The 18,568-nt window shown below is 42.0% G+C and overlaps 1 protein-coding gene across 1 annotated transcript in view; it reads left to right on the forward strand.

Moving 5' to 3' along the window:
* Positions 1–749: 749 nt before the first annotated feature.
* NGLY1 (N-glycanase 1) overlaps positions 750–18,568 on the forward strand; it is a 27,404-nt gene continuing 9,585 nt past the window's right edge. Inside the window, exons 1-8 of the mRNA XM_018570066.1 lie at positions 750–875; positions 5,170–5,284; positions 7,575–7,802; positions 9,463–9,625; positions 11,056–11,275; positions 12,854–12,975; positions 13,456–13,601; positions 16,205–16,315. Coding sequence (XP_018425568.1) covers positions 754–875; positions 5,170–5,284; positions 7,575–7,802; positions 9,463–9,625; positions 11,056–11,275; positions 12,854–12,975; positions 13,456–13,601; positions 16,205–16,315 — 1,227 coding nt within the window. The 5' untranslated portion in view covers positions 750–753. The remainder of the gene's footprint in view (positions 876–5,169; positions 5,285–7,574; positions 7,803–9,462; positions 9,626–11,055; positions 11,276–12,853; positions 12,976–13,455; positions 13,602–16,204; positions 16,316–18,568) is intronic.

Here is an 18,568-nt window from a genome sequence, read left to right on the forward strand (position 1 = left end):
GGGAGGTTACTCGGGGTTACCACTTTTGGTACTGAAAATTAACCCCCGAGCCACACTCGGGAATACTGTCAAGGTTAATACATCCACAATCGGCACAGGGACGCGAGGAGAAGACGTGGGGGGGAATGACAGCCGCTGATAGAGAGGCCCGATTTCAGAAGTTGCTGGAAGACTGCTCGGGTAAGCCTGCACTTCCCCACACATGGTGCTTTATAATGTATTGCTGGAGTTTGTATTCCTCTATAGCTGATGGTACATTGTGCTGTTTATTATACCATCAGCTATAAAGGAATACAAATCCCAGCAATACATTATACAACGTATGTATAATGTATTGCTGGGATTTGTATGTATTCCTATATTGAGGACCACAAATCCCAGCAATAATACATTATACAGCCCAATGCGGAATACCACCAGATAAAGAGGAGCAGGGATAAGGTAAGGTCCCTTACCCTGGACACAGAAGGAGCAGTTTTGTCCAAGATACGTCAATAAACATTCCATGTCAGGCAATCAGGGACAGAACTGCTAAGCACTACACTCCCCATCATGTATACACTTCTAGTATTTACAACTTTAGGATCACCATGACCACGGTCAGAATGAGTGAACAGCGCTGGGTGTACAGAACACAATCAGCGAGTACCTGAGACATGCTGATGACGACGGTCTTCCGGCTTTCTGTCGTCACTTCCGCTACTGCGCTTTGGTCGGTTCGGCTCTTCCTGATCTCAGCCAGCTGTAGAAGTCATGATGGCTGCTGCTGCTTCTTCTTCTTCCTCCTCCGCTGTCTCTGAGCTGTGCCAGAATAGAGGGAAGGTCTTCATGGATGCCTCCCAGCTCCTCCTCACATATGCGGACAATATACTGAGGTGAGCCGGGCTGGGTGCTCTCCGTCACATTGGGCGGTTGCAGGGGGTTATGTGTGGTGACCCGGAGGGTGTATCATTAATGTCTCATGGCGGCTCAGTGTAATAATACTATACGGAGTGTCCGCAGGCGAATGATAAGTCCTCTATACGGCGGACACTGAATGCAGCTCAACATATATTGTGTGCTGTACAGACCCCTTCTCCTCTACAGCATGGGACATCACAGATCTCATAGAGGGGAATGGGGGACATCCCACACTCACCCTAGAGGAGAACGGGGACCATTCCGTACCCCACAGAGAGGGGGAGAACGGGTGGGCCATCCCGCGCCCCGAAGGGAGAGCGGGTGGGCCATCCCGCTTCCCCGCAGGGAGGGGAGAGCGGGTGGGCCATCCCGCTTCCCCGCAGGGAGGGGAGAATCGGGGGAACAACATCATAAGCTAATGTTAGTAACTATACCTCAATAATTTTTATATTCGCGCACAATGGCGCCACAATATGTTGTAATGAAGATCTGTCATCATGAATGGGTTCCTGGATGTTTTCTGAGATCTAGTGATGAGCTGTAACTCTGATGGTATACAGTAAAATGAAAGTGAAAGATGCCATTTCCTTCTTCCAACTAAAGGAGCGTTGCTTAATCTTTCATTTCAGAGAAATGTGAGATGGCAGATTGGCAGCTTTACTCTACACACAGCAGTTATAGGGAAGAGAAGGGTGGATTGTGTTCCTGCTGTGATAGTCATAGCTATATGCTGACATTATGCATCAAGGAAATATACTGGGGGGTAATTCACTAAAGGTGCCCATACACCTTGCGATCATCGGATGACACTTTTCGTCCGATGATCGAACCGCCGTACGAAAAAGATTTTCGTACGGCGGACCCATCCTGCCCCGATTATCGCAAGGTTGGATCAGTAGTAATTAGAAAGCACCAGGACCAATTGCGGTATTCGACTGCACGTATTTTTGTCTGCGCATGTGCAGTGTAGATCGTACGGAAATGGCACCAACCTACGATTTATTGGACGAAAACGCGATCACATACAAAAATCAGCCGATATTTGTAAGGTGTATGGGCACCTTTGAGGTGCCCATACACCTTACAACCATCGGACGACTTTTGTTGTGCAATGGTTGTAATGTGATTAAAGTTTCGTACGATCTGCCCATCGTGGACAGGCAGATCGTACTTGCGATCATGGCAAGTCCTCCCCGCTGAGGGGAGGGCTTGCAGATGATTGCAAAGGTGAGCGGGCAGTGTGCGCTTGCACACCTCGGGTCGCGCGGCTTTCGTCTTGCAATTGCGCTACTAACCCGCTGAAAATCGTACGATTTTTGGCGGGTTTTCTAGCGTGCTCATTATACGGAAATCGTTCGACCGTACGGTAAATGCGGTCACACGCTGCCCATCAACCTGACTGTATCGTACGATAAATCGTCAGGTGTACGGGCATCTTAAAGGTGGCCATACACTTTACAACCCTCGCAGGACTGTGAGGATCTGCCTGTCCATCTTGGACAGGCAGATCGTACTTGCGATCATCACAAGCCTCAGCGGGGCGGGCTTACGATGACCGCAATGCTGAACGGGCAGTGTGCGCTTGCGCACACCGGCCCGTGCGGCATTTGTCTCCCGAGCATGCCACAAACCAGCCGAAAATCCTAGAAATCCTTCGAACATGCTCCTTAGACAAAAGACGTGCGACCGTACAGTAGAAACGGTTGCACGCCTTCCATACACTTTGCGGATTTCCCGGGATTCTCATACAATAATCGTGCAGTGTATGGGCACCTTTAGACTGGAGCAGACGGAATCTGTAATCAGCTTCTCTCTTCAGCTTGTGATACAAAAGACAAGGGAATTTATCAAAACTGGATCAGACAAAATCTGGAGCAGCTGTGCACGGCAACCAATCGGCTTCTCTTTCATTTTCAATCTTAACTGAATAGAGAAGCTGATTGCTTCTAATAGGCAACTGCTCCACATTTTGCCTGCTCCAGTTTTGATAAATTCTCCTCACTGCGCTGACCAGGAATCTGTTTGTTAATCCTCTCCTTCACTTGCAATCTCTGTTGCGACTTGCCGACTCCAGTTTCTTTCACATGATTCCCCAACGGTCATTCGTATTGATCTTGGCCTGCTCCACTTTACTTATTGGGAATGGTTACCAGTGTTCAGGAAAAATGAAAAACAGCTCTCCATAGTGTTGTTGTACTTACAAGAAATGAAATACTTCACGCTTTAAAAATCCAGCTAAAACACACTTCTCTTTATGATATGATGGGGAATCTACAGAGCTGATGCGAAAGAACCTGGAGTCAGCAAATCACAACAGAGATTGCAAGTGAAGGAGAGGATTAACAAACGGATTCCTGGTCAGCGCAGTGAGGGGAATTTATCAAAACAGCTTCTCTCTTCGGTTTGTTCAGTTAAAGGAGAACTATGAGGTGAGTGATTTTCACTCACCTCATAGTTCTAGCCGACCTGTGACAATGAGACTGTCGCAGGTCGGCTCAGTAGAATTGTCTTTTGTATCACAAGCTGAAGAGAGAAGCTGATTACTGTGCTCCAGATTCCGTCTGCTCCAGTCTAGCAAACCAATTCCTGGTCAGCCCCTAAGGCCTCATTCACACGAGAAACGGCCGGCACGTACGGCCATGCACGAAGCTGTATCGGGCAGCTCCCAGGAAGGACAGGTGCTGCGTGTGATTAGTATGCAGCCCCCGTCCTTCTCTATGGGACTACGCGGCCGCACACCGCCCTACGCTCACCCCAAGTGCAGGTCCGTACGGGTGTCCCGGCTCGGACACAGACAAGATTCATCCTGTCAGCGTACAAGTATGGACACCTGCACCCGCACTGATGTGCAGGACGGGTGAGCGTAGGGCGGCGTACGGCCCCGTTGTCCCATAGAGAAGGACAGAGGCTGCATACTAATCACACGCAGCACCTGTCCTTCCCGGGAGCTGCCCGATACGGAGCTGTACGTGCCGGACGTTTCTCGTGTGAATGAGGCCTAAAAGGGTGACTACCAACACTGGTGGGTGAGCATTTTGGAAGTTTATCGCACGGTATAAGGAGAAAAGAGCACAGACACAGTTTAACAATATTGAGTATGTGAAGGGATCGCTAGCAATCACAAGGACTTTGGACATTATATGCACATTTTGTTGCAGTTAACAACTGCGATCGATTTATATGGTGGCATTTTATGTCATTGATTTATTTAATGTAAGTTATGTAAAAAGGAATTTATTATTTAGAAGTGATCAACAGTTTTGATCCGGTCTGCACCTGCTCTGCTCTGGATCTGCTCCGCGCTTGGTGTGAACAAGCCCTAAGGCTGCGTTCACACCTGACCGTTTTGTAGGGCGTTCTACGCTCGACGAACGCTCTACAAAACGGTTAAAAATATAAATTGCATTGTAGTCAATGCCCTCGTTCCCACCTCGCCGTATTTCCGCCCGTCCCTAACGCCCTACAAAACGGCCCACGCCTGAAAAGGTCCCGGGACTACTTTGGGCCGTTTTGTAGGGCGTTTTCCATTGGGATACTGCCAAGTAGCCTTTGGAATCGCGCGACGGTCGCGCGACTTTTTTACCGCGAATCGCGGTAAAACAAAACGCGTGACGGTCGCGCATATTACAATACGCCTAGGTGTAAGGGGGGTAGAAGTGAAGGAGCACTAAGGATTCATTTGTAATTCCCAGCTCAGTGTCTTTTGTATCACAATACTAACAATAGTGGGATCGCTACTCTTTTTGACACATCAGCTTTTGATTTATTTTTTACCAGCGTAGTGCAGTGGTTTCCTTGCATATCTCTCCAACTTGTTTAGCTAGGCCCCTTTCAGACAGGCAGTCCAATCATGTCAGCCAGTCAGTTTGTCAGGCAGATCTGATTGGACGTCCAATGTTAGTCTATGCGCACCCGAATGTAAACACATGTGCATTACCCCCCCGAGTTCCGTTTTGATGGACCTGATCGGAGGTAGACCTAACATGGGTCTGGTAAATTCAGTAACCCTTGCCCCACTGCAAGGGTTAATACTAGTTTTCCCTGGAGTTCTTCTTTAACCCTTTCTGATTTGCTTAACATTTATTTTTTTTTCAGTTTCTAGTAGACATAATTAAATTGCACATTTATTTTAAAATGTATAATTATGTTGAATGTCTGGATTACTTTACTTGATGAATTATAGTTTCTCTTGTCTTTTTTTTATTTTTTTTATTGCTTTGTAAATGTTTCCCTCCAAGCGTATTTATGTTTTTCGTTTTTATCCAACAGGAGTCCAAATGAGGAAAAATACCGATCTATAAGAATTGGGAACACCGCATTTTCTACCAGGCTTTTGCCAGTCCCAGGGGCTGTAGAATGTTTATTTGAAATGGGATTTGAAGAGGTGATTTTATACTTTTTATATAAATGAAGCAGCAGAGCACACAGTTTTACTCCCTGTTCACACTTGTACGATTTGTAATACGTTAATGCACAACAAGAGGAATCCCATTACAGTACGCTCACCATTATCCAGCATCCAATTTCTGGTTGCTTGAGAGCTACTATTAAAATAGGTCTAATGCCATACCCCATACTATACCATAACATAAACTCTGTATTGACTTCATATTAATATTTAAATGCAGTTATCAAAAGCAAATTAGGACAAATAGGCCCACGATCGTTTCTAGATAATGCATGCCGCAGAACAATGAGTACACACAGATTTTCTTTTTCTGTTTAGATGAGAGTTTACTGTATTTTAGAAATATTAGCAGTATAGAAATATTTGCTGTATGTCTGGCAGACTGTAAACTTTTCTGCTGCTATAGAAAATGAGTTGTGGAGGGGAGATGAGTTGTGATTTCAGTGCCTTTGTTGTGAACTTTGAAGATATATAAAGATGAATAAATGTCACCAGCACACCACCAGTATTGCAGTCCAAAGAGTCACTTTATTGAAGCGTCATGTCACCAAAACTAGCTGAGCCTGATGAAGGGGACCCTGCGTGGCCCCGAAAGTGCTAGTTTTGGTGACATGACATTCCAATAAAACTTGTAAAAGCCATCGTAGTTAGGCTCTCCTGAATTACTAGTTATCTGGCTGTCGTGTTGACTCTCAAGCCTAACAACCAGGCACCTAGCATTTTTTTAGGCGGTCATCAACCGCTGTATAGGTCTCCGGACTGGTTTACTGTATGGTCGAGCTACAGTACCAAAGTTCACCAGCAGATGGCCCTGCAAGCAAAACTCCTAATTGCAGATCTTTGCCCAAAGCAGATCTATGAGCTGACCCAATTTTCTTGTCTGACACTATTGAGGTCTGTTTATAAAAAAACAATTCACTTAGCTTATTCGTCCAGTGAAACTGCAGGTTTGTTCTGTGTGAGTAATGCATACAGAACAGAGAATGGAGACAATACCGCATTATGGCCACTAGATGGAGCTGAGGATGATAAATGAGGCATAAATACTTGATACTGATGAGATAGTGTTACAATACTAGAGACCACTGGAGGGAATGAGCTTATAGATGTAAAAAAAATGTAATACAGGGACACCAGTCAGTGGTTATTTGCGGTCATTTAAAGAGCAACTTCAGCCTTATGTTAAAAATGACAACAAAGGCACCTTTTAGAAATGTTAATAATGACAATCTACATACAAATACTTCTAGATAATTGCAGGTTTTTTACTCTTTGCATATTTTCCTTTACCTCCCCATTCTTCTCACGGTGGCCATTTTCACTAAGGGCAGATGAATCTATCTCGCTTTACTTTCTGGAACTCTGGGTCTGCAACATGGGACTATACACATCTAAAAAATGCCTTTCCCCCAATAGATATAGAGATTTAGCAGTTTACAGATGAGATTTCCCAGGAAGGCATTGGTGAAATAGCTTTCCCAGGATGCATCTGTAAGGCCAAAGCTACATCACCAGTGCCTCCAGTCAGCCAGGAAGTGGAAAAACAGTCATTGTAATAACAGCAAATGTTTTGTAACTAATGAATGTAAGATGATTTGATAACCTGCAGAGCTGCATGCTGATGTGATTCTTACTGAAATTGGGTAAAGGTCTGCTTTAAATTGTCACATTGTAACTCCTTATTACGAACATGTGTTTTCCTATCCTCCGCTCCATCTAGTGTCCATGATGTGGTATTTTTCCCCAATTACTACTGCGCATATTTGAAGAACAGAAGAGAAATGACACTAAGAACATTTGTTTTTACTCCATTCACACAGCAGCTGGTTAACTCGCACAGAACACATGTACATGCAGATTTGCTGTACAAATAAGCTGTGCAATTTCTTTTTCTAATTAACATCCCCCTTTGTGCTTTGTACAGTGAATTTGAATTTTATGGTTTGTTGTGCTGAGAGCATTGGTTTTAGGGCTGCAACAACTAATCGACATAATCGATTATAATCGATTATTGAAAAAGTTGTCAACTTTTTCAATAATCGATTAATCGGCTTCTGATCAGTTGGCCCTGTTCACGGCTCCACACACGCTGCGCGCCGCACCTCCTCCCCACCTCACGCTCGCCGCCGCCAATAATCGTTAGCTGCAGCTCTAATTGGTTTTACTTTCACAGACTTATAGCAATCGATAACTTGCTGAATAAAGTCTTTGCAGTGAAATTGCTAAACCATTTCATCCTTGCATGTAACTTTTGGTGTTTATACAGGGAGAGACGCATCTTGTGTTTCCCAAAAAGGCATCGGTTGAGAAATTGCGCAGGGTCCGAGACTGCATAGCATCAGAGAGGAACAAGAGGATGGCTGGGTCAGAGACAGCTGCGCCGGCTTCTCCAGCTTCACCAGCTTCTCCAGCTGCTCCAAGTACACAACAACCACCCAACCCCAGCCTGGCAAACAGACCCCAGCCCACAGCAGAGACTTCTTCCAACTACGCGGTAATGAGACATGTATACACATCTAAGTCTGGTTTATAACTACTATACTGGTTGATAAATGACAGTGTATATAATTACAGCTCGGCAGTTCTGGAGGTACATTTGTCCTATGGTGCTAAAGGAATGGTTTGCATAGCTCTGCCCACTTTCCTAATAAAAGGAACAACCCCTTTTTTTTGTTTGTTTTTGTTTTTATTTGTGATGTGATTGATACCTTCACTGTCACCATCTCCCCTTCTTCAGTCAGCCTTGCAATCTGTGGAAATCATAGTTTTTTTTTTCGGAATAGAGGATCAGGTACAGCGATCAACTTACTTTGATCAGTGTACTCCAGCAGCAACTGGAAATCTCAGTGGCAAACTTTCAGCACTGACAGGGGAGTGCGGGCTAATGAAAGTAAAGTATTTAGCTAACACTACCGTAGCCAGAGATGGGGCACACTTTTATTAGTGGTAATTTCATTTCACTCTGCGAATGTACAAAAAAAAATGTTTTGGCCATTGAATGAACAGGACAGCTGTTTAAGGACTACAACAGACTAGTATAGATGAACTCATTTACCACATTAAAGAAATACGAAGAATTCTAAAGACTAAACAGTGTCCTTCATGAAGTCACTTTATGGCAAACATTTTATTGAAAATAACAAAATACCCCCATAAAAACAAAACACACACTGAGACCCATAAATGAGATCTCTAAAATAAAAAAAGCATATATTTGGGTTGTTGGAAAAAAAATAATGAAATCTATGAGATGGCTGTAATTTTGTTTTGTGAATATTAGACATTGGTACAGCTATATGGGGGAAAAAAAAAATCTAAAAGTATACACAGTAATTTTGTATGTGGATATCTATAATTATATAGTTCTATCGATCATTAGGTGTATCTTTATGGGTACTCATAGGATATATTTACAAGAATGGGGACCCAAAATGCAACTCCCCCCAATGTTTAGACCCACAATTTATTTTTTAAATTTTTTGTGCAGTAACTCATCTGTTTTTTGAAAGCTTGCATGTATGTATGTATGTATATGTGTGTGTATGTGTGTGTGTGTGTGTATATATATATATATATATATATATATATATATATATATATATATATATATATATATATATATATATATATATATATATATATATATATATATATATATATATATATATATATATATATATATATATATAATCTCCCTAACGGGGACACGGAGGTTTTGGCTTCTGTTGCACTTTAACTACTCAAATGTCTAGCATCAAAAAGCTAACCGTACGCTGTGACAGGCACTACTTGGTCCCTGGAAAGTGATTTTATTTGGATGCACCCTTGAAATTGGCCATGTATTTTTTGTGTACTTCTCCCTTACCAAGCTATGTGCCAAACCAATACAGTCTTTATACTGACCAACGAGGCTCCCACTTTAGGTGTTTCTGTGTCCATAGTGTAGGCATTATGTATTTTGTATATGTCTGTTTACATCTGTGCATTTCCCACTCGGGAAACTGGTATTTCAAAAAGAAAAACTGAATCGCCCCAACTGCATCTTGGTGTGAATTTGTGTTCCTCTTCTAGTTTGCAATGAATTGTCTTGTCTAGAAATGTAAATGCATTCATTAAATGTCTTTTTTTTTTTTTTTTTCTTTTGTTAATCCTAGGCTTCCGAGATACGATTTTTGCAGACACTACAGTCAAATGCACAGCACGTGCTTGTTTACGAGCGACCTGAACTTCAGCAAAAAGCTCGAGACCAAATTCCTGTATCAGAACTACAAGCAAGAGCTCAAGAAAAACTGCTGCAAGCCCGAAGTCTCGACTCGGGTAATACATGTAAATTTTGCATACTAATATATCTATAAATAATTGGGTTGGGGAGGGCCAGATAAACTACCAAATATTTGGCGCATGGAAACCTGCTTTTTTTTGGATGCAACAAATAATCATTTGTCACTATTTTGCACAATATAGTTTTGCAGTAGTACACCAAGCGAATGAGGGTGCCAGACAGTTACACATTCTGCTATGCGCCAAATAAACTATATGCGCTGACATGTGATGTGACAATTCCTCAACAACCGCCATTTACTGTAGTTTATCTGGCCCAGGCAGTCTGTTTTGGTGTTTCTTACCATAAAACTGTGTTTAAGTGGAACTAAAGCCAAAGGATTCTAGGGCTGCAACCAACTAATCGATTATGAGAATAGTTGTCAACTAATCTCATTATCAATTAGGTGGTTGGATCCCCTAGCTCTCTCCTCCATGTTGGGAGGAGGGCACAGCAAGCAGTGGGCAGGTGCGATAGCAAGCCTGCTATTGGCTATTGCTATTTGAAATGGCGAATAGCAGGCTGGCCATTGCACCAGCCCCCTACCTGCTGTATATACATTCAACTGCCCTCTGCGGAATCTTGCCACTGGCAGCTGTCATTCCCTGGCTGAAGCTATTCAAGCGCCATGTGCTTACAATACAATTATTCCAAAAATATTAAAAAAGGTGGGAAAAGGTCATTTTTGGTTTCGGCCTGATAAATTCTGCTGTGGGAGGAGCGTTGCAGGTCCATTCATTTCAATGGCACCCGAAACGCACCTCCCACCCGCACTGGAATGCACGGTACTGAAATACCGTCTGTTCCAGTGCAGTGCGATTCCAAAAAATTGTGCATGCAGTTTTTTTTCTGACGTAAACTTTGTTTGTGACACTGTATTTGTGTATTTTATTTTAAATTAAGGATGTTATTTATTTTTTTAGTCCAATTATTAAAATAATCGGCCAACTAATCGATTATGAAAATAATCATTAGTTGCTGGCTGAAAAAGTTATTTTTACATTTGGGTAATAGAGTGGAGAGGGATTACAACAACTGTCAGGTTTTTATTGCTGTCTCTGTCCGTGTTAAGGAGAAGATTCTCCCGCTCTATTTGTCCTGGTGATCGTTATCACCGAAAATGAAAGAAAACACCAAATTTTGGTTATCATCAGAACAGAAATAGAGGGGAAACCTTCCATAGGGGACACTAGTTCTGTGGAAAACCAGGGATTTCTCTCACCTTGGTGTGATTTCCTGTTGTAGCTATCAGACAGGAAATTGAGGGAAATTTCCCCAATGGGACACAGAAGGCAAGAAAAACTTACAGGGGTTATAACAATCCCTTATTCTATCCAAAATGGGGGTAAAAAATGATTTGGCTTTAGTTCTACTTTAAAGGCATGTTGGTCTCCATAAACAAAATTTAAGAATGTTTTATTTGTAGAGTCCACCGTCAATGAAGATGATTTCCTCATGTTAGAATTATTACGCTGGTTTAAAGAAGACTTCTTCCATTGGGTCAACAGCCTGCCCTGTAGCCAATGTAATGGACAGACTGAGACTAAAGAGTCGCTCTCCCCGAGCACAGATGATCTTCGGTGGGGGGCAACAAGGGTGGAAAATCATTACTGTACCAAGTGTAATCACATCAACAGGTTTCCTAGGTGAGGTTTACAGCTCTTGTGTAAGATACATCCATCTACAATGCAGCTGTCACTTCTATTATGTAGCTGTAGTTACCATGTAGTTTCCTTTCTTCCAATACACTTGTTTCTGGTGCAGGGATGCTGGGGTCTTCAATGTGAGGCATCCTGTGCAGAAAAAAGTGAAGGATCTGAATATTTAACGCTTAATCCTTAAAATCATTCTTAACCCTTTCCCCCCAACACTACATACTTATCCTTTAAAGAGACACGGTCATTTTTCCCTTGCCCGGAAAGTTAAGGGTATGCTTTTGAACTTGTAAGTTAGGGTTGGGTGGTTTAGGGGTGTAAGAACAGGATAAAGATGCACTGCCTCCTTCACCATTAAGGGTAAACTGACTGGATGTGTGTAAAGTCCACCCCATGACCACCTTTATACGCCCCTCTCCTGCACTGCCCCATTGCTTCTTCCTCCGTCACAGCTGTCGCCAAATTGCCTATTGTTGACTGGTGTCAGAGTGCACAGGGAGCAGTCAAATCACTGCTTCTTTTGTGATAGTTAGATTTGCTGCTAGGCTCAAGCAATGCGTCAAGGGAAGAGGTCATGTACTCACCCACTCCTGGAAGCACTTGGTTCTTTTGTAGTAGTGGCCGCAGGGGAGAGAATGGTGGTAGAGCGCTTAAGAGGTAAAACGTGGTTAGGACATGGGCAAGGTGACCGTGTCTCTTTTGATCTGTTCCTTCATATTTATCACTTAGGCCTCGTTCACACTGAGCGTATTGTCACAGTGGATTCCGCCTGACCAAAAAAATCCCATTCATTCATATGGCCCTTGTGTACACCTAAGCTTTTTGTCCCAATAAGTACAAGTTTCTATTTGGCAGATCTCGGCTCGTTTTTGGCCCCATGCACTCAATAGGAAACGCACATTGCAATGAGTTTTGCTTCATTGTCTCACAATCTGCTCCTAAAAATGTGCGCAATTAATGTATATGCGTGTAAAAACACACACAAACAAATGCGTCTTTACTCGCAAAAACGGTATTGCTTAGGTGTGAATCCAGCCTTACATCTCAGAGACTATCCACACCCTCCACAGATTTATACCTACTGGGAACCCGGCACCTGTGATCTCCGGGGGGTTGTTTACATCCCTTGCTGAACTTCTATCAGTACCTGCATACCTGTAAGTTTAGAGGTCGGGAGACAGAAGTAGACGAGCCCAATAAAGTTTATGGGGTTCTACTACCGAGGCTCGGCAGGCAGTGGGAGGAATTCGGCATGGGATATAAACAATTCCCAGAGGCCACGGGTGCCAGGTGTGTATAAATCTTCAGAAGGGGTGGGCTCTGTGGTGATAGTGGAGAGGGCAGAAAGAATAAGTGCACCTTAGTCTAAAATGACTCTAACCCCTATACTAAACCGTAACACTAATTAACCCCTGTTTACTGCATGCTCAGTTCATACTGCACTGTGAACCCCTGAACTGATACGATGTATGTTCAGTGCTAAGATACTGGTGCCAGAAGATGCTGCTTTTTAAGTTTTTTTTTTTTTTTTTTAAATAGATCTGCTAATAATGCATTTCTCCTATTTAGATACAATAACCCAGAGAAGCTCTTGGAGACCCGGCGGGGTCGCTGTGGAGAGTGGGCCAACTGCTTCACACTGTGCTGCAGGGCAATGGAGCTAGAAGCAAGATATGTATGGGACACTACAGGTGAGTGCTGGTTTTACAAAGCCATTCATTTCTTAGTACTGTTATTGTTACATAGTATGGTGTAAAGGAAAACAAAAATCAGTAGTTCCAAAGAATTTGTAGCATATCAGTAGAGTAAACCGGTTGATATTTACAATTTCTGAATACTTTGCCATAGACACACATCACTGCAGGTCCTGCAGTTGTTTGCACGGGGACAATGGGTATTGCAAAGCGCTGCGCAAACTGTTGGCGCTATATAAATACTATGTAATAATATTAAGGGAAGTTCCCGGGTACATAGTATATTTTGCTTCTTTTTGGAAATCCCTTTTTAGCAGTGTTTTAGGTGCATCTTACATGAGGTGTGTTCATACCTTGACGTATTTTGGGTGCATGCACTTTTATTTTGTAATGTTTGCCACTCTTTGTGCATTGACAACAATCTAAAGTAAATCCAGTGGAATAATACAGTAAATGCATTCTTTTCAAATCCTGCAGATCATGTCTGGACTGAGGTGTTCTCTACATCTCAAAACAAATGGCTCCATTGTGACCCATGTGAAAATGCTTGTGATAAGCCTCTGTTGTATGAGGTGGGATGGGGAAAGAAGCTGTCCTACATCATTGCATTCTCCAAAGATGAGGTTTGTACAGCAGTATTTGTTGCCATGGTTACAGATGGTGGACCTGCAATCCTTATGGCCCTGTCACCCCAATTTCCTTGCCAGCCGTATTGCATTCCTGTGCTTTATTTTACCCTCAGTGTGGGGAGACATGTTCTTGACACTTTACAATTGTAGTGGTTAATCTGCCATTTAAATTATTAATCCTGTTTACTGTAACTGCAGATGCCATTATTGTAGAGAGGCATTTAATCTACGTGTAAATCTACTGGGAAGGAAACACCACCATTAAAACTTGGACATCAAGGGCTTTTGATATGTTTAAAAAAAATTCCATAAATGTGGGATAGCTTTTGAACACATTGATGGCTTATTTATTTTTTTAAATCTGATTATGTTGCTGTTGGAGATTTCTCCTCCCTTCCTGACAAAGGTTTTCATCCTTCCTCACTATCAAAAACTGGGTGGACATACACTTAAATAATGCTTAGATGTTACAAGAATTTAAAGTGGATCTAAATCCAAAACGAAAAATGAAATGCATAGCAGCTTACTAGTTCAGATGTGGTGGTTGCTTCAGTTTACTTTCAGGCTTTCCCCCCCTTTTTGTTTTCACCTGGAAGTCCTGCAAATAACATACTTCCCATCTCTGATTGCCTACACATTTCTGCATGGTATCTATGGCAGGAGCCATGGTTGTCTCCCAGGCTGTACATGTCTACCTTTGCTTATTTCCAATACATTGGGACTGATGTGTTTACACAAGAAGAATATCATTGTTTATGCTGTCTTTACAGCTCACATTAACCCCTTCATGACTGAGCTAGTTTTCAGTTTCTGTTCAAAAATGACTGACACACTTTTTACATTTTTGCTGTGTGATTCTTCCACAGCAGTAATATACCAAGGTTGTGGAAATTTTTGAAAAAACGACTTGTCCAAGGGCTAAAGCGGGGGTCAAATCTACTTGTCCTTCATGACAATCTACTTGTCCCAATACAACTAAAAAAAGTTTTAAAAGTTACTGATACAATATATCTCTTTTAAATTAAATGTATCTCTTTAGTGATATGTATCTAAACATCGGGCTTTCGAGCTGTCAAAACAAATAGCAGAGAGGTGAGTCACTGCTACCTCTCTGCTATTTTCAGCTGTCAAATATGGGATTGCCAATAGCGGTCCTGTATTTGTATGTAACAGCTTCATTCATTAATGAAAGGAAGAAGCTTTTACAAAAAGCTTAATTATTTCATTAATGAATGCCTCAATACTGAGGCATTCATGAAACATGAAGGGGTTAATGACTGGTAACCGCTGAGAATCAGCAGTTACCGGCATTACAGAGCCTGATATAACTCGTCACGTATAGTCATATAGGCACTTTGTGACGGGACGTACAGCGTACGTCTCCCGTCACAAAGGGTTTAAGAGACGAGGACACTGCGTTTCTGGCAAGATCAGATATTTTCTGTACTTGCTAAAAATGTTCTCAGCCTGAAAAAAGGAATATCTGAGGCCACTACATCTGAGAACTATTAAGCTGTAATATATTCCATTTTTGTTTGGATACGCTTTAAATTATGGCAACTTGTTTGTAGAATTGGGTGCTCCCAAAAACGTTTTCTTTTTAATTTATTTTTTTAACTGATGCTGGACTGTTGTATACAATGGTTATAAATTAAATATATCCAAGTACACTTACCAAATTTCACACATGTATGCCTTTGAAGTAAACTTGTGAGAAACATTAAGACCCTGTTCACATAACAAATCCAAATGTCACCAGCACTCCAATGTGAAGATTCACGTCAGTGTAAATCCTTTTAATTGATAGATGTTCGAAAAAACGTCTTTTCTAAAATCTGTCAATTAAATGGATTAAATCTAAGCTTACAATCTACGGTCCCTATCTCACATGCATACAAAGAGGGACAACTTAGAGGAGCCAATTAACCTACCTGCATGTCTGTGGAGTGTGGGAGGAAACAAGAGTACCCGGAGGAAACCCACGCACGCACAGGGAGAACATGCAAACTCTTTGCAGATAGTGACCCTGGCCGGGATTCGAACCCGGGACCAGCAAGGCAGAAGCGCTAACAACTACGCCACTGTGCTGCTCATATATTGCAATGCAGGCGTGTTATGTGTTTTATCAACAATCATGCATTGCCAGTGTCTTCAATATGCCCTATAACATGCATCGCACAGATATGATCTAGTACCATTTCAAACAAAGTGTGCATGCGTTAAAACACATTTGTGTAAATGGGCACTTTATGTCCATCTAGTGCTGCTGAGTTATGGTAACCCTTTGGATAGTTGCCCTATTGTGGCCATCCCATCTATTTTCTTTGTACAGTATGACTGTAGATTGCTGGGCATTTCTTCCAGAAAATGAATGTGAAACTAGGACCAATTTAGTGGCCACTAACTTACCGATCTGACTTGTCAAAGTTAACCAGGGCACGAAGAGCACACAAATTCCAGCATGTCTGCCTGGATAACCACTTAACCACTGAAGAAATGTCTACATATGATCGTTTTATTAATGACGTGGAGAATTGTAAGCAATTTGTGCTCAGATACATAAAACAGTCTTAAGAGGTGCTCTGTAAACATTGCAGGTGGTTGATGTGACTTGGAGGTATTCGTGCAAACATGAAGAAGTCCTCTTGCGGAGGAAAGAGGTTCGAGAAAGCTGGCTACGGGAAACCATTACTGCTCTCAACAAGACGGTAATCATTGGAAAAAAAAAACTGTCTGGTTGTTTACTATAAGTATTCATAGCTCAGTCTGAACAAGTTAATTATTGCAGTCAAATTGGTCATCACAGAACATTGATTAGTAGAAGAGGCATTCAATCCTCGTTCTAAAAGCACATTCTCTATTTACATGCATTTAATATTTTTAGTAATACAGAAATTATTCATGCACTGGATTTTGTAAAAGGTTTAAATTTCCTTTCTTATAATAATAATAATAATAATAACCCCCCCTTTTTTCACAGGCACAGCGCTTCTCCCTACCTTCCCATCGGGGAACACAAATTCTCCCTCTGACTAAATGACTAAACTCCATTTCATACAGAAACTACACCTCCCCTCTATGTAATGGAGCAAAGGAAAAGGGAAGATGTTTGTAGTCCTGTCCTCAGGTGACAATGCTGCTCTTTCATAAATACAGTACAGTGAGTGAGCATTGTCACCCGAGGACAGGAAGTGTGTATCAGGCAGAATCAACAGCGTAAAAGGAAAACGAGTGCAGCCAACACATCCAGGGACCTGTAATCTGCAATAGAACTATAATATTAGGGTTTGATACGCTTTAAAAAACTTTAGCCAATTTTTATTTTTAGGGCATAAAGTTTTTGGGGATTTTTTTAGGTTTTTGTTTTTCTTTAGAGACATGTTAGAAGCCAGTTTTTTTAGTGCTGTTTGTTGCCCCATCGGAGTGATTTTCCTGACTTGTAGTCACCGAGACAGGAAGCAAATGGAGATCACGTCAGCGGAAACATAGACAGCAATACAAAAAGGCAAAGTTTCCAAACTCCCTAACTCTGACTGACAAAAAAGTTTGACCTGAAGTTGGGCTTTAACAACCAGGGAACCAGGGAATTGTGTAAATATTCTATTCCAATCTGAACCTTTTCAGATTGTAAGCTCTCATGAGCACAGCCCTCCTAAACCTTTTGTCTTGTGAATTATAACTGTACTGACTCCCTTTTATGATGTAAAGCGCTGCACAAACTGTGGGCTCTATAAGTTGATTTAAAGATCATGTTGCTTAAAATGAGCTTAGTGCAATAAATATAGCCAATTAAAGATGAACTCCAGGCAAATAGCTATACAGGTAAAACTCGAATAATTAGAATATCGTGCAAAAGTAATTGCAGTAAGTGCTGCAAAAGGGGCCCAAACCAAGTACTGAGTACATATGCATGCTTGTACTTTTCAGAGGTCCGATATTGTTCTATGTACAATCCTTGTTTTATTGATTGCATGTAATAATTTACTTTTTTGAGGTTGTGGATTTGGGGTTCTTGGGGTTTTCATGAGCTGTGCGCCATAATCATCACAATTATGACAAATCACGGCTTGAACTATCTTGCTTTGCATGTAATGAGTATATCTCATATATTAGTTTTACCTTTTAAGTTGCATTAGTGAAATAAATGAACTTTGCACGATATTCTAATTATTCAAGTTTCACCTGTATATGTAGCCTGAATACAAACATATGAACTGCTTGTGATCCATAGGGAGTAAGTCACCAGCATTCCAAAATCTTCACCAAAACACTTTTTTTGGCGTTGGTCGATCACGAAGTCACAGGGAAAAAAAGCAACGTTTTGGGCACCACATGGGACCATTGCCTGATGGAAGTGACTCGGCGTGGTCCCCATATGCTGCTTTTTTTGCCTATGATTTTATGACCAACATTGGTGAGGGCGTTTTGTTGAAGATTTTTGTGTGCTGATGACTTAATTCTGTTATAGTCGGCGGTGCCATCCACTTGTCACTACAGTACACACCAAAGACACCAGGGATATACCGGTTAGGTGTGTAATGGGATATCTGCAAAGAGTCTCCTCCTGGAAAGCAGCACAGCCGGGTGTGTAACCACATAGAAGATTACTTTCAGTTGAGCTGTAAAGCTTGAGCCAAGCATCTTCCCAGACTGTGAACAATCAGCAGCATATCACTCTGTTCTTCCCTCCTGTAAACATGGTGACAGTGTGAGACTGATAGCGCTGCACATGTGCTACTTAGAAGAGCCCTAATTGGCTCAGTGTACTGCCCCTTCCTCTCCCAGTCTTAACGCAGTTGTACAGGGAATTACAAAAGAACGCTATTAAGATGGAGTCAGGTATTTGCTAGTTTGTATGTAAAAATTAATTGAGGTGAATTTATCAAAACTGGAGCAGGCAAAAACAGTCACTGCTGCTCTCCTCTCTATTTGCAGGGTGACTGGTCTCGTATCCAACCCCC

This window comes from Nanorana parkeri, unplaced genomic scaffold, assembly GCF_000935625.1.
Source record: "Nanorana parkeri isolate BGI_ZX_2015 unplaced genomic scaffold, ASM93562v1 scaffold37, whole genome shotgun sequence".
NCBI classification, from domain to species: domain Eukaryota; kingdom Metazoa; phylum Chordata; class Amphibia; order Anura; family Dicroglossidae; genus Nanorana; species Nanorana parkeri.